This window comes from Musa acuminata, chromosome BXJ3-11, assembly GCF_036884655.1.
Source record: "Musa acuminata AAA Group cultivar baxijiao chromosome BXJ3-11, Cavendish_Baxijiao_AAA, whole genome shotgun sequence".
NCBI lineage: Eukaryota > Viridiplantae > Streptophyta > Magnoliopsida > Zingiberales > Musaceae > Musa > Musa acuminata.
Genome location: NC_088359.1, coordinates 7,963,947 through 7,977,939, shown reverse-complemented (window position 1 = coordinate 7,977,939; position 13,993 = coordinate 7,963,947). Strand labels below are relative to the sequence as shown.

The window sequence follows — 13,993 nt, the reverse complement described above, 5'->3', positions numbered from 1 at the left end:
AAGAAAAAGGGAAAAGAAGTGGAGTCTATAGAGTCAAAAGATAATATCACAGCTACAATGCAGGGTGGTGATTATTTGATTTTGTCTCCTTCTGATGATATTTTTTCTTGTGTGTGTCAGGATCTTGAGTGGGTGATTGACACAAGTGCTTCTTATCATGCTACACCACGGAGAGAGTTTTTTGCTACATACAGGTCTGGAAATTTTGGTATTGTCAAGATGGGCAACTATGACATAACAGACATCATAGGCACGGGTGATATCCATTTAAAGACCAACTTTGACTGTAAGTTGGTGCTTAAGGATGTGAGGCATGTGGTTGACTTGAGGCTGAATCTAATTTCAGTTGGAAGGCTAGATAACGAAGACTATGAAAGCAGATTTCACAAAGGGCAATGAAATCTCAGTAAGGGTTCTCTTGTTATAGCTAATGGAAAGAAATATCATACTTTGTACAGGTTGCAAGCTAAAGCTTATGGTGAGCAATTAAATGCTATAGAAAAAAACTTCAGCATGGAGTTGTGGCATAGGCGACTGGGACACATAAGCGAGAAGGGGTTGCAAGCTCTTTCCAAGAGAGAGGTATTACCAAACCTCAGAGGTATACATTTGAATCCTTGTATTGATTGTTTGGCAGGTAAACAACATAGAGTTTTATTTGCTAGTCCTGCTTTGTCTAGAAAAATGCATGCCTTAGACCGTGTTTATACAGATGTATGTGGTCCTTGAAGGACAAAAACTCTTGGTGGATCTGTTGATGTTCTTGGTATAAGTGGTGCACTTTATTTTGTCACTTTTATAGATGATTTTTCCAAGAAAGTTTGGGCCTATGCTTTGAAGACTAAAGATCAGGTGATTAATATCTTCAAAGAATTTCATGCTAGGGTTGAAAGGGAGACAAAAAGGCAATTGAAATACATAAGATCAGATAATGGTAGTGAGTATACAGGATTGTTTAATGACTATTGCAGGTCATATGGGATCCAACATGAGATGACAGTTCTTGGTACACCTCAGCATAATGCAATTGCAGAGAGGATGAACCGCACCGTCATGGAAAAGATCAGATGTATGCTTTCACAGGCCAAGCTACCCAAAAGGTTTTGGGATGAGGCTTTGAGTACTGTAGTTGATGTGATCAACTTATCACCATGTACAGCCCTAGATGGTGATGTTGCAGAGCATGTATGGTCATGGAAAGATGTTTCCTACAGGCATTTGAGAGTGTTTGGTTGTCGTGCATTTGCATATGTTTCAGATAATGAGAGGTCCAAGCTGGATGGTAAGACTAAAGAATATATTTTTCTTGGTTACTCACATGATCATTTTGGTTACAGGCTTTGGGATCCAGAAAAGCAGAAGGTGTTTAGAAGCAGAGATGTAGTCTTTTTTGAGGATCAAACCTTTGAGGATTTGAAGAAGAAGGCACCAGCCAAGACTTCTACAAAAGGATTAGCAGATTGTGACCCAGTTATTCCTCTAGTATATCAGGGTGATGGGGGAGATGTGCAGGAAGATGGTGTAGAGCCTGATGTTGATCTACCTACAGGACATGTTGAGCAAGAAGAAGTTGGAGAGCAACTTCCCACAGATAGAGAAGTGGTTAGTTGCTATGCAAGAAGAGATGGATGCTCTTCAGAAGAATCACACTTATGATTTGGTACTGCTACCAAATGGAATGAAAGCCTTATCAAAAGAAAGGCAGGAGATATGCCGACAACTGGTCGACATGGCTTCACATTGAGGAGTCATGGGACAGCCTCTCTTATGGGCTGAAGGAGGAGGTTGTTGGGCTGGCAGCCTACAGATTCAGCCCATAGTGGGCTTGGGCAGCCCACAGCCCACACCCTCTCTTAACCTAACCCTAATTAACATTATAGGGGTGTGGTGGCTGCGTTTTGGAGGCAGAAAAAGGCATAAATAGGGCAACAATGTGGGAGAAGAAAATAGCCACGGGATTCCAAAGAAAAGGAGGAAAACAAGGCAGAAAAGGAAGAAAAAGAAAGGGAAGAAGACAAGGACAACGCAGAGAGGCTATTCTCAATCATCTAGCAGTGTTCTATCTCAGGTTAGATTAAATCTATAGTAGACTCTTGCTGTGATTACTTGGGAAGATTTTAGATATTGTGGGCAGTGACGTGATCATTGTATCCTAGTTATTCTCTTGAGATTGTTGCTAGGGTTTAAGGCAAAAGATTGAGATTTGTATATTCATTATTCTCATAGTGGATTATCTCTAGTTTGCCCCATGGTTTTTACCCTTCACATTGGAGGGGTTTTCCACATATATCTTGGTGTTCTGTTTGATTATGCTTTCATTTAATTCCGCTGCGTATTATGATCTTCTAATATTTGTTCATATACAAAGATTATTCTTGTTTATATCCCCATCAGCCGGCGCGACCGTAGAGGCGTTCGAACGCCATGAGATTGAGATACATGTACTCAGTGTTATCATCGACAGTGAACACGGGGATGCTGAGGACGCCGTCCTTGAACTCGATGTCGTTGATGCTGCTTAACTGCCTGCTCTCGAAGCGGATGCCGGCCTCGTGCAGCTCAACCGCCGACCGGATGATCGTGTCCTTCTTCGGTGTCTTGAGATCCCTGTTCTGCTGCCCGCCGCGTTTCAGCAGGCAGCTGTGGAGCACGCAAGGGGGTGGAGGCGCTGCCCCAGGCTCGCCGTGGACTTCCGCTCCCAGAAACTTTGCATCAGCTCGTCTACGTACTTCTCCACCTGCTGGAAGCAAAGTGTCCACAGGATTAAGCATAGCTCGAACATAAGAGAAGACAAACTTGCAAACTGGATTGGAAAGCGATCCAAGCTTGAGATGTATGGGCCAAAAGAGGGTCGACGTCTCTATCAATTCAGCAACATTTGCCTAATTTTCTCTGTTCGAATTTATATCGGGATTGCAGGTGGATATGGATGCTGACGAAGTCGCTTGTGATCGTCTTCACGAGATGAAGGGTGAGAGATCCTTCCTAATGATGCAGTAAATTCTATCCGATTGTCCAGCCGCGGTAGAATAGATATATATTCCTTGAATAAGAATAGTTGAGGTAACAATAATTTATAAATGGTAGAGAAGTACAGCGTTGCCCTTTGGTTCGGAGCAGTAGGTTTTCAATCCAAATCAATTCAGTTCAAACTAATTTAATTTATTTTTATTTTTATTCTAACAATTTAGACATCGAAGATTTCGATATTTTGTTGGGAGTGTTTTCGATGTATCTTTATAAGAAGGATTTGACATAATTCGACTGAATTCACCTAATGATAAGAGTGAAAGATGAACCTTTATTAGCTCCGAATCAACATACAGATAACCAAAAACTAATTTAACACAAACCAATCCAGTTTGGTCACTTGTAAGGAAAAAAACATCAATATGTTACAAACCAATCCCAATGAACCAAACAAATATCGGTAATTGAAACTTGTTCGTAGATATGAGAGGAAAACACAACTGAATCAAAAGATCCGTCTGGTCAAGCCATGTAAAGACGTAGCAATAAGAAAAGAAATCAAACCAAGCAGAGCATCACAGATTACGGCGACAGAGATCATGCAGATAGGTGGAACTGCAACATGGTGTAAATGGTCTGCAGCACCGTGAGAATCAACAAGACGATGGCGGCCATGAGTGAGAGGGTGGTCCATGGGCTCGTGAAGTAGGTGTGTCTGAGGTTGGCCCGATGCCTTCTCCAATCATTCTGGATATAATTCTTGACGTCGTTTTGGACCTTGCCGAGGCTGCTGCTGGGGTCGAGTACCACGTCCTTGGTCAGGCGGTTGAACAGCTCGGCGGCGGCCTCGTCGCTTCCCACCGCGTTCAGGATGATCCCCTTGTAGTGCAGCAGGTTGATGTCCTTGGCGGAGTCGATGATGTGGTCCATGAAGCAGACGAAGGAGGTGACGTCGTTGCCGGCGCGGACGTGGAGGCGCTCGAACGCCATGAGGTTGAGGAACATGTACTTGGTGTTGTCGTCGACTGTAAGTTTCGGCAGGCTGAGGACACCGTTATCGAACCAGATGTCAAGGAGGCTGTCGGACTCGCTCGTCTTGAAGCGGATGCCGGCCTCGTGCAGCTCAACCGCCGACCGGATGATCGTGTCCATCTTCGGCGTCTTGGGATCCCTGTTCTTCTTCCCGCAGGGTTTCAGCAGGACGCTGTGGAGCACGCCAAGGGGGTGGAGGCGCTGCCCCAGGCTCGCCGTGGAATTCCACTCCCAGAATCTTTGCATCAGCTCGTCTACGTACTTCTCCGCCTGTGGCATAGTTCAACGTCGAAAGACGAGGTAATAATTCAGGTAAAACGAAATAAGAAAGCGTAAAGCTGCACTTACCGTGCGATGAAGACCCTCAACGAGAACCAGTTGGTCCAAAACCAGCAGAGGCAGTTGATTCTCGATCATCATCATATCTCGCTTTATGTAGGGCACGTTGTGGTGAATGCCACTTTCGCTAAAGACGGGATCATCGTACGCGTAGCCATGGTCGGAGGACTTCTTCGTCTTGACGCGCATTATCTCGAGCATGAAGCAGCCATCGAGGATCATCAGCCGCAGGAACGATTCCTTATCCTTCCATCGCTCGTCGAGGCTCTGATAAGCCTCTTGCAGTCGCTCAAACTCAGCCTCCATGGCGGCCATGAACTCGTGGAAAGGCTTCTTTGCTTTCTTGAGGAAGTGGAGCAGTGCTCTGTGCTTGTGCTCCTCCATCGGCATGAGGTCATTCTCGCCATGGTGGTACGGGCCGAAGGAGACGATCTGGGGCGTGTAGACCGCTCTGTTCAATTTTTTTATGCAAGCAGGAACCCTGTATATGGACTGCTTCGACCATTGTTTGTTCTCGATTAGTGGATCGATTTTCTTGGACTGGCCATCGATCTCCACCACCCAGCTTTTCTCTCCCACGGTCCCATCGTCAATCTCCATCACCCGTGCCATGGAATACAAGAATGAGAAGTGGAGCATGCAGTTCACAGGTCTCAGGATGCTTTAAGCTCTTCTCTCCTCTCTACTTCTCAGTTACGATTACTTTTCCGTGGATGAAGGATGTGCACAACTTGATTAATCGGGAGAGAACAAAAAGGAAAGAAGACGTGATGGGTAATCGGAGCTTCACTGTCCGGTGTTCCTTTAAGAATGAAGCATACTGTGGTAGCAAGCAATTGCCATTATGCTCTTCCGCCCCGCTTCTTTAGTTTACGTCACCTGAGCTGTTCCCTCATGCACATAAAGTGGCACCAACGTCTACAAGACAAAATTTCATCCCTCTATCGCTGTGCATATATCAAAGCCACAGGCTTTTAGTGGCGCAAGGCAACAACAAAAGCAGTAAAACTGTATACTATGAGAGGGATACCTGTGGGGGTCCAGCTCATATGTGCCTTCGACAATTAATTTTTTTTGAGCTCAAATATTAATTAAAAGGTAAAAAATTTAGGGCAGCGACTTTGAGAGCAGTAAACACGGAGATAGAGAGAGAAAGGGGAAAGAGAAAAAGAAAAAAAAAAGAGAAAAATTAGGATATTGAGTTTTCTTGACGATTAATGGTCAAACGTTATTAGTTTTGACCTAAATTTTATGCCGAGAATCCTTGGAGCAAGCTCTACAATCTTAATGGTGTTCATCTGTAGTTTACCCTCTTCAAGGTATTTTTCTACTATACCCATTTTGTGAGACCTAGAATTCTCTTTTGATGAGATATATTATTCTTAGCCAAGATCTATGTTCTTGATGTTATTATGATCATCTGGTTATTCTAGAGAAGATTTACTGTAAACCTATTATCATTTCTATTAATAGTGGAAATTTGAGGTGGACAGTGGTCCCGTGGTTTTTCTCACATTGAGATTTCTACGTTAAAAGATTTGGTCTCACTATGTGATTGATTTATTGCTCTATTGTTTATGCTATGCTGGTTGATATTTGTATTTTGATATCAAGTTGGTATTTTGATGAGGAACCCATTTTGATACACAAAGAGGGAAAATAATGATTCCGTTTTAACATGTTTTTTTCCAATAAGTGGTATCAAAGCAATAGGTTATTTGGTGCTAGTTTTTCTTGTGTGATTAAAATGGAGCAGTCAGATGATATGATTAAATTGAACTCATCAAATTATTCCACTTGGAAGCGTATGATGGAAGATATACTTTATTGTAAAATTTATATAAGCCCATCAAGGTTAAAGATAAACCTTCTACTATGGATAATGAAGAATGGGAAGTTCAACATAGAAAATTTATGGCCTATATTAGAAGATGGATGGATATAAACTTGCATGAGTATATTTCAGATGAAACCTGAGCTGATGTTGTTTGTCAAAAGTTAGAAAATCTCTTTGCGAAAAAGACAATGGGAAATAAAATTTCTTTCCTCAAAAGGCTTGTAAATTTAAAGTATAAAGATGGTGGTAATATTGTTGAGCATATAAGCCTATTTCAGAGTCTTGCAAACAAGTTGGTTGCTATGAAAATGAATATAGATGATGAGATGCAAGGATTATTACTTCTCAGCTCTTTACTAGAAAGTTGAGAAACATTTATGGTGATAATTTGTAACTCTACGCCAGAGGGGACTCTAAATATAGATATGGTTAAAGATAGTTTGCTAAATGAAGATGCCAGAAGGAAAGAACGGGATGAATCTTCTTCTGGTGCATTTGTTACTGAAAAACAAGAAAAACGTGGAAGAAGTCATAGCAGAAATCCATATGGTTATAGAGAAAGATCCAAGTCTAGAAGAGATATCAAATGTTTCCACTGTAATAGACCAGGTCACATGAAAAAAGAGTATATGTTTTGGAAACAATAACAGAATGAAATGAAGAAAAATAAAGAAAAAGACCAATAAAGTTGTTGCTAAAGGTAATATCATTATTGTTTGTGATGACGGTTGTGTCAGTCTTGCAACTCAGGATAGTAACTAGGTAATTGACTTTGGTGCTTCATTTCATGTCACTTCTCATATTGATTTCTTTAGATCTTACACTGTTGGTGATTTTGGTAATGTTAGAATGGGAAACAATGGTACATCTAAGATTGTGGGTATTAGAGATATTTGCTTGGAGGCCGGTATTGGGAGCAAATTGATACTCAAAGATGTATGGCATGTTTCAGATATTTGTCTTAACTTGATATCTACAGGAAAACTTGATGATGAGGGCTTTGCACATTATTTTAGTAAAAGCAAATAGAAACTCACTAAAGGTTCTCTAATTGTGGCAAGAGGAAAGAAGCTTAACTCTTTTTATGTCATGGAAGCTGAGCTACATAAAGGAGAGATTAATGCAATTCAAAAAGGTGAAAGTATAGATCTTTGACATAAGAGGCTTGGTCATATCAACTAGAAGGAACTTCAAACTCTTGCTATAAAGCAGTTCTTACTAGAGTTGTAAGGTACATCTCTTAAATCTTGTGATCATTGCTTAGTTGGAAAAACACATAGAGTTGCATTTTATACATATCTATCATCTAGAAGATTAGATGTTATTGATTTAGTTCATACTGATGTTTGTACTATGCAAACTACAACTCTTGGATGTACTTTTTATTTGATACTTTTATTGATGACCATTCTAGAAAAGTGTGAGCTTTTACTTTGAAATCTAAAGACTAGGTACTCGATGTTTTCAAAGAGTTTCATGTTAGTGTTGAAATAGAAACTGACAGAAAGCTAAAGTGTGTTTGATCAGATAATGGTAACGAGTACAAGGGTCCTTTTGAGAATTATTATAGGTTCCATGGTATCAGGCTTGAGAAAATAGTTCCTAAAACTCCTCAGCAAAACGGTGTGGTAGAAAGGATGAACAAAATAATTGAAGAAAGGATTAGGTGATTTCCCATGCCAAGTTACCTAAGTCATTTTGGAGGGGAGGCTATGAGAACTATAGTTGACCTGATAAATCTTTTTCCAATAATTCATCTGAAAGGTGATGTTCCAGAGAAAGTATGGAGAGGAAAAGATATATATTATAATCATTTGAGAGTCTTTAGGTATAAAGCATTTATTTATATTTCCAAAGATGAGAGGTCGAAGCTTGATAATAAGACAAAAGCATGTTTCTTCTTGGGATATAGTCATGAAGAGTTTGGGTACAGATTATGAGATCTAGTGAACAAGAAGATTATTAGAAACAGAGATGTTGTATTTCTTGAAGACCAATTGTTTAATGATGATGATAATATTGAGAAGCCAGAAACCTCTGTTTATATTCTTTGGAGTTTGGGTCTAGTTCCTTCACCTGTAGTTCATGATAATCATGGGGGAGATAACCAAGAAGATTGTGGTGAGAATGTAAGTGATGATACTCCTATAGTTGATGATGTTGAACCAACTGAACAAGCACCTCTACCACCAGTTGAGATTTCATTGAGAAGATCCACTAGAGAGAAACAACTATCTACTAGATATCCTCCACATGAGTATGTTATGCTTACTGACGGGAGAGAGTTAGAAACTTAGCAAGAAGCTATTCTACATAAGTATAAGAATGAGTGGGTTAAAGTCATGCAAGAAGAAATGAGATCTTTGCTTGAGAACCACACCTATGACTTGGTAAAGTTGTTTAAAAAGAAAAAAGCTCTCAAGAATGAGTGGGTTTACAAATTGAAGACTAAAAATAATAGCTCACAACAAAGATACAAGGCACAACTAGTTGTGAAAGGATTCAGTCAGAAGAAAGGTATTGACTTTGAAGAAATATTTTCTCCTATGGTGAAAATGTTCTCTATCTGAGTTATTCTTGGTTTGGCTACGCTTGAATTTAGAAGTTGAGCAACTTGATGTGAAAACAGCATTTCTTCATGGTGATTTAGAAGAAGAAATTTACATAAAGCAACCTGAAGGTTTCAAAGTCAAGGGAAAAGAAAATCTAGTGTGTAAACTTAGGAAAAACTTATATGGACTTAAACAGGCACCTAGACAATAATACAAGAAGTTTGATTCCTTTATGATGAGCCAAGGGAATGATAGAACTACATATGATCATTGTGTGTTTATGAAGAAATTTTCAGATTATGATTTTATTATTCTACTGTTATATGTTGATGATATGCTAATTATTGACCATGATCCTGGTAAAATTGAAAAGCTTAAAAGAGAACTAAGTAAGTCTTTTGCCATGAAAAACTTGGGATCGGTGAAACAAATACTTGGCATGAAGATTTTTCGTGATAGGAAGAGAAGGGAGATTTGACTATCTCAGGAGACTTACGTTAAAAAGGTTCTTGAAAGATTCAATATGAGTAAAGCCAAAGCAGTTTGTTCTCCACTTGTAGATCATTTCAAGCTTAGTTCGAAACAATATCCTACAAACGAGAAAGAAAAAGAAGAAATGTTCAGAGTGCCTTACTCATATACAGTAGGCAGTTTGATGTATGTTATGGTTTATACTAGGTCAGATATAACTTATGTATTTAGAGTTGTCAGTCGATTTCTCTCTAATCCTATAAAGGAATATTGGGTAGTAGTGAAATGGATAATAAGATATCTAAGAGATACTTCCAGGTTATGTTTATGTTTTGGCAATGATAAACCTATGTTAGAAGGCTACACAGATGCAAACATGGTAGGTGATACTGATCCTAGGAAATCTACTTCGGGGTTCTTAATGACATTTGTAGGGGGAGTAGTCTCTTGGCAATCAAAGTTACAGAATTGTGTTACTCTATCAACCACAAAAGCAGAATACATAACAATTACTGAAGCCTGTAAGAAAACTTTATAAATGAAAAGGTTTTTACAAGAATTGGGCTTGAAACATGAAGGATATACTATTTACTGTGATAGTCAAAGTGTCATTCACCTCTCCATGAATTCAACATATTATTCTAGATCCAAGCATATTGATGTGAGATATCACTGGATTTGTAATGTGCTTGAGATGAGAGAATTACAGTTAGAAAAAGTGCATACCAATGAGAATGATTCAAATATATTGACAAAGTCTTTGCCTAAGGAGAAGTTTAAAGCATGTAAGCGAAGAGCGGGCTTAGTACAGCCCACCAAATGAGCTGGAGGGGGAGAATTGTTAGGTCCAACCCATATGTGGGCTTGGACAATTGGGCTTTTTTGAACCCAAATATTAATTAAAAGGCAAAAGGTGAGGGTAGCGAGCATGAGCAGTGAGCGCACAGCGAGCAACGATGGCACAAAGAGAGAGAGAAAAAGGAGAGATAATATTGAGTTTTTTACTTGACGATCAGTGACCAAACGTTGTCAGTTTTGGCTCAAATTTTGTGCAGAGAATCTTTGTAGCAAGCTCTATAATCCTAATAGTGTTGATCTATAGTTTACCCTCTTTAAGGTGTTTTTCTGCTATATCCACTTTGTGAGACCTAGAATTCTCTTTTGATGAGATCCATCCTATGTGATGAAGATATACTATTCTTGAGCCAAGATCTATGTTCTTAATGTTATTATAATCCTTTGGTTATTCTAGAAAAGATTTACTGTAAACCTGTTATCATTATTATTGATAGTAGAAGTTTAAGGTGAACTACGGTCCCGTGATTTTTCCTCATTGGGTTTTTCACGTTAAAAGATTTGGTCTGTGATTGATTTATTGCTCTATTATTTATGCTGTGCTGATTGATATTTGTATTTTGATATCAAGTTGGTATTTTGATAAGGAACCCATTTTTATACACAAAGAGGAAAAATAATTATTTCACTTTAACATATTTTTTCCCAACAATACCAAACTCCGAGTTCATGTAATGCCCCCAATAATCTCCATCTCTAAACGAGCATATCATTTTGAATAGAAGCAATCGATTGTTCATTTTGAATAGAGGCACACCGTTAGAGGGGAAAGGAACCATGAATCCCATACTCTCGTAATGGGCGGTTCGTCGCAGTATCACCGAGCTCATTCAATTGCTTGGAAGCAATTGGGCGGAAGTTAATTTGCATAAGGGAAAGTGTGTCTCGTGAACTGACTATCTGTTGTTCAGGAAGAACTGGTGGGAATCTTTTATAAAAGGCTAAGTAACTGCAATGATCTCAACCTCAAATGAACTTTCAGATGCATCCTCTTGTTGTGTCCTCCGTGTTCTTTCAGCCCGTACCCTAACCCTAAACCCTACGCCAAGGCTCCTTCAAAGGTTTCTTTTGTCGGTAGCCATGAAGAGTGCCACTACCTAGCTGAGAAGAAAGGAGGCTAATTAAGCTAAAGAAAAGCTTAGGCTTTAAAGAAAGTTTAAGACAATTCGGGTCAAGAACATCACAAATTGTGAGTGAGAACCTAAGTTGGTTCATGTAGGATTGGATGTCTGTAATATAATAATTGGATCTTTGATTTGTTTGTGATGGCTAATGGCCACCGTACGCAATGGTATAAAGTTGGAGCGCATGCAAGTGCTCACATGATTCGTCATTTAATGTTTGATGTATCATCTTCATCATAATCAGTTCTATAGTCCAGAAAAATATTTTTATAACTTCATCTTTTATAAATCTCAATGACTATATATATATATATGTACCTTTTCGTTCGCAAAATGGTAAAAGAATATGATTTAGACGCTAAACAAGTAATCAATTTTGTCTTGATGCATTTGATCCTAATACTCATGCTGTGTGGAACAGAGAATAATGCTACATAGAGAAGTAAATTGCATCTGCCAACATATCACCAATAAACCTTGCAAAAGTTGTCTCCAAAAACATAAACCCCCCCAAATAGTGAATACATAAACTTGAATACGTAAACTCACATCATACCCGAATTAGAAAGGAGAAGAAGAAACAAACAAACAAAACCAAGCAGATGAAGCGCCTGATTAGAATGGCTAAGCAGACGGCGGGTGGTAGAATTGCAACAAGGTGTAGATGGTCTGCAACACCGTGAGAACCAGCAGCACAATGGCGGCGACAAGCGAGAGAAGGCTCCAAGGGCTGCTGAAGTGAGTGTGCTTCAAGTTGGCCCACCACCTGTTCCGGCGCCTCCCGAAGTAATATTTAACCTCCCCATACACGTCGCCAAGGATGCCTTGCGGGGGGATGACCACGTCCTTGGAGAGGCGGTTGAACAGCTCGGCGGCGGCCTCATCGCTCCCGAACGCGTTCTCGATGATATCCTTGGACTGCAGCAGGCTGACGTCCTTGGCGGAGTCGATGATGCTGTCCATGAACACGACGTAGGAAGTGACCTCGTTGCCGGTGCCGACATTGAGGCGCTCGAAGGCCATGAGGTTGAGAAACATGTACTCCGTGTTGTCGTCGACTGTAAGATTCGGCAGGCTGAGGACACCGTGCTTGAACTCGATGTCAAGGAGGCTGTTGGAATTGCTCTTCCTGAAGTGGATGCCAGCCTCGCGCAGCTCAAAAGCCGACCGGATGTTCGAGACTTTTCGCCTGTTTGTCCGGCCACGACTATTGTCCGTTGACGATCGCTTAACCAACCGGCTAAGTCGGAGCAAGTCAAGGAGGTGGCGGCGTTCTTCAAGGAGGAGGTGTTCTTCTTCCACCGTCGACGGCTTGCCCCAGAATTTCAGCACCAGTTCGTTCACGACCTTCTGGTGTGCAGATTAGTGAGACAAGAATTAAGGGGAAATTATAGACACAGACAGAGAATAAAAGTTAGTATTACCACGCAATTTCTACCACCCTCAACAAAAACCAGTTTGTACAAAACAAGCAGGGGCAGCTGGTTCTCGATCATCATCATATCTCGCTTTATGCAGGGCACGGTGTACAGATTCCCGTGGTCGCTAAAGATGGGTTCATCCATTTCGTAGCCATGGCCACCGTCATCCGGCTTCTTGGTCGCGACACGAATTATCTCGAGCATGAAGCACCCGTCAAGGATCATCAGATGCATGAACCTCTTGTCCTCCGCCCACTTCCCGTCGAGGCTCTGATAAGCGCCCCGTAGCTGTTGCACGACCTCCTCTATGGCGGTCATGACGTCTTGGAGAGACTTATTGGCTCTCTTGAGGAAGCGGGTGAGGGCCCGATCCTTGTGCTCCTCCATCGGCATGACGTCGGGGTCACCATGGTGGTATGGTCCAAAGGAGACGATGTGTGGCTTGTAGGCATGGCAGTTCAAATTTCTGATGTAAGGAGGAACTATGTATATGGATGGCTTCGGGCTTTGCTGCTTCTCGGCCGACTTACCGGTGTTCTTGTGTTGGTCATCGATCTCCACCGCCCAGCTTCTCTCTTCGGCGGCCATGGGCTGGTCACTAATCTTCACCGCCCACTTGTTCTCTCTAGTGGCCATGGAAGTGGGTGTGGTGTTCGGTAGTCCAAGCAGCTTAAAAACGCCATCACTTGGCTGTGCTTTATAAGCATGCAACGTGGAACATTTCCACGTCATTACCTGTTTAATTGGAGCATTGGGACCAATTAGTGATCCGAGGATGCATAACAGATGAATATATCTGAAGGAGTTATTAGGGATATTTCCGCGAAACTACACTACCCAATAAAGCATGAAGCCAACTCGAACGTGTTAGGGGAGAGTTGAGTGTTCCTTTGAGATTGAAGGATGCTGTGGCACCAACTTGTGCGTAATGCACACAAAATGGCACTCCTTTAAGATTCTTCCTTTGGATCACGTCACCTATTCCTCTCTCGTGCGTAATGCACACAAAGTGGCGCCAACTTCTACAAGACAAAATCTTTCGGTGTGGGTGTGTGAAAGCCACAAGCTATCATGGAATGAGAACATTTAATAGGGCAAGGCAACAATAAAAGCATTAAAGTCGGTGATAGATCCGTAACGAACGCAGCAAAGAACTTCCCCAAAGTCTCTGAGCAAATTCAAGAGAACACTTTGCCACCTAAAAAACAAACTCACTACTTCATACCCATTAATTCACCGACTGGATATTTAGGAACCAAGTCATAGATACTCCATTCGTGTCATGTGTGTTTCTGATGATATACCAACATGGTCAAAATTGATTCGTTCAACAAGATGAACAGCCAAGAAGAGAGACAAAAGAAATCACGGTATGAGTGATCTGCTAGTGAA

At 41.0% G+C, this 13,993-nt stretch overlaps 2 protein-coding genes across 2 annotated transcripts; both read right to left on the bottom strand.

Moving 5' to 3' along the window:
- Positions 1-3,452: 3,452 nt before the first annotated feature.
- Positions 3,453-4,948, bottom strand: LOC135652689 (UPF0481 protein At3g47200-like). Its single transcript, XM_065173831.1, has 2 exons — positions 4,351-4,948; positions 3,453-4,272 (listed from the first exon to the last, which is right to left on the bottom strand). The coding sequence occupies exons 1-2, from the start codon at positions 4,939-4,941 to the stop codon at positions 3,568-3,570; spliced, it is 1,296 nt and encodes a 431-aa protein (XP_065029903.1). The 5' UTR covers positions 4,942-4,948; the 3' UTR covers positions 3,453-3,567.
- A 6,692-nt stretch (positions 4,949-11,640) lies between these two features.
- LOC135652360 (UPF0481 protein At3g47200-like) lies at positions 11,641-13,255 on the bottom strand. The gene is made up of 2 exons (XM_065173209.1): positions 12,575-13,255; positions 11,641-12,533 (listed from the first exon to the last, which is right to left on the bottom strand). The coding sequence occupies exons 1-2, from the start codon at positions 13,235-13,237 to the stop codon at positions 11,805-11,807; spliced, it is 1,392 nt and encodes a 463-aa protein (XP_065029281.1). The 5' UTR covers positions 13,238-13,255; the 3' UTR covers positions 11,641-11,804.
- Between the last annotated feature and the right edge of the window lie 738 nt (positions 13,256-13,993).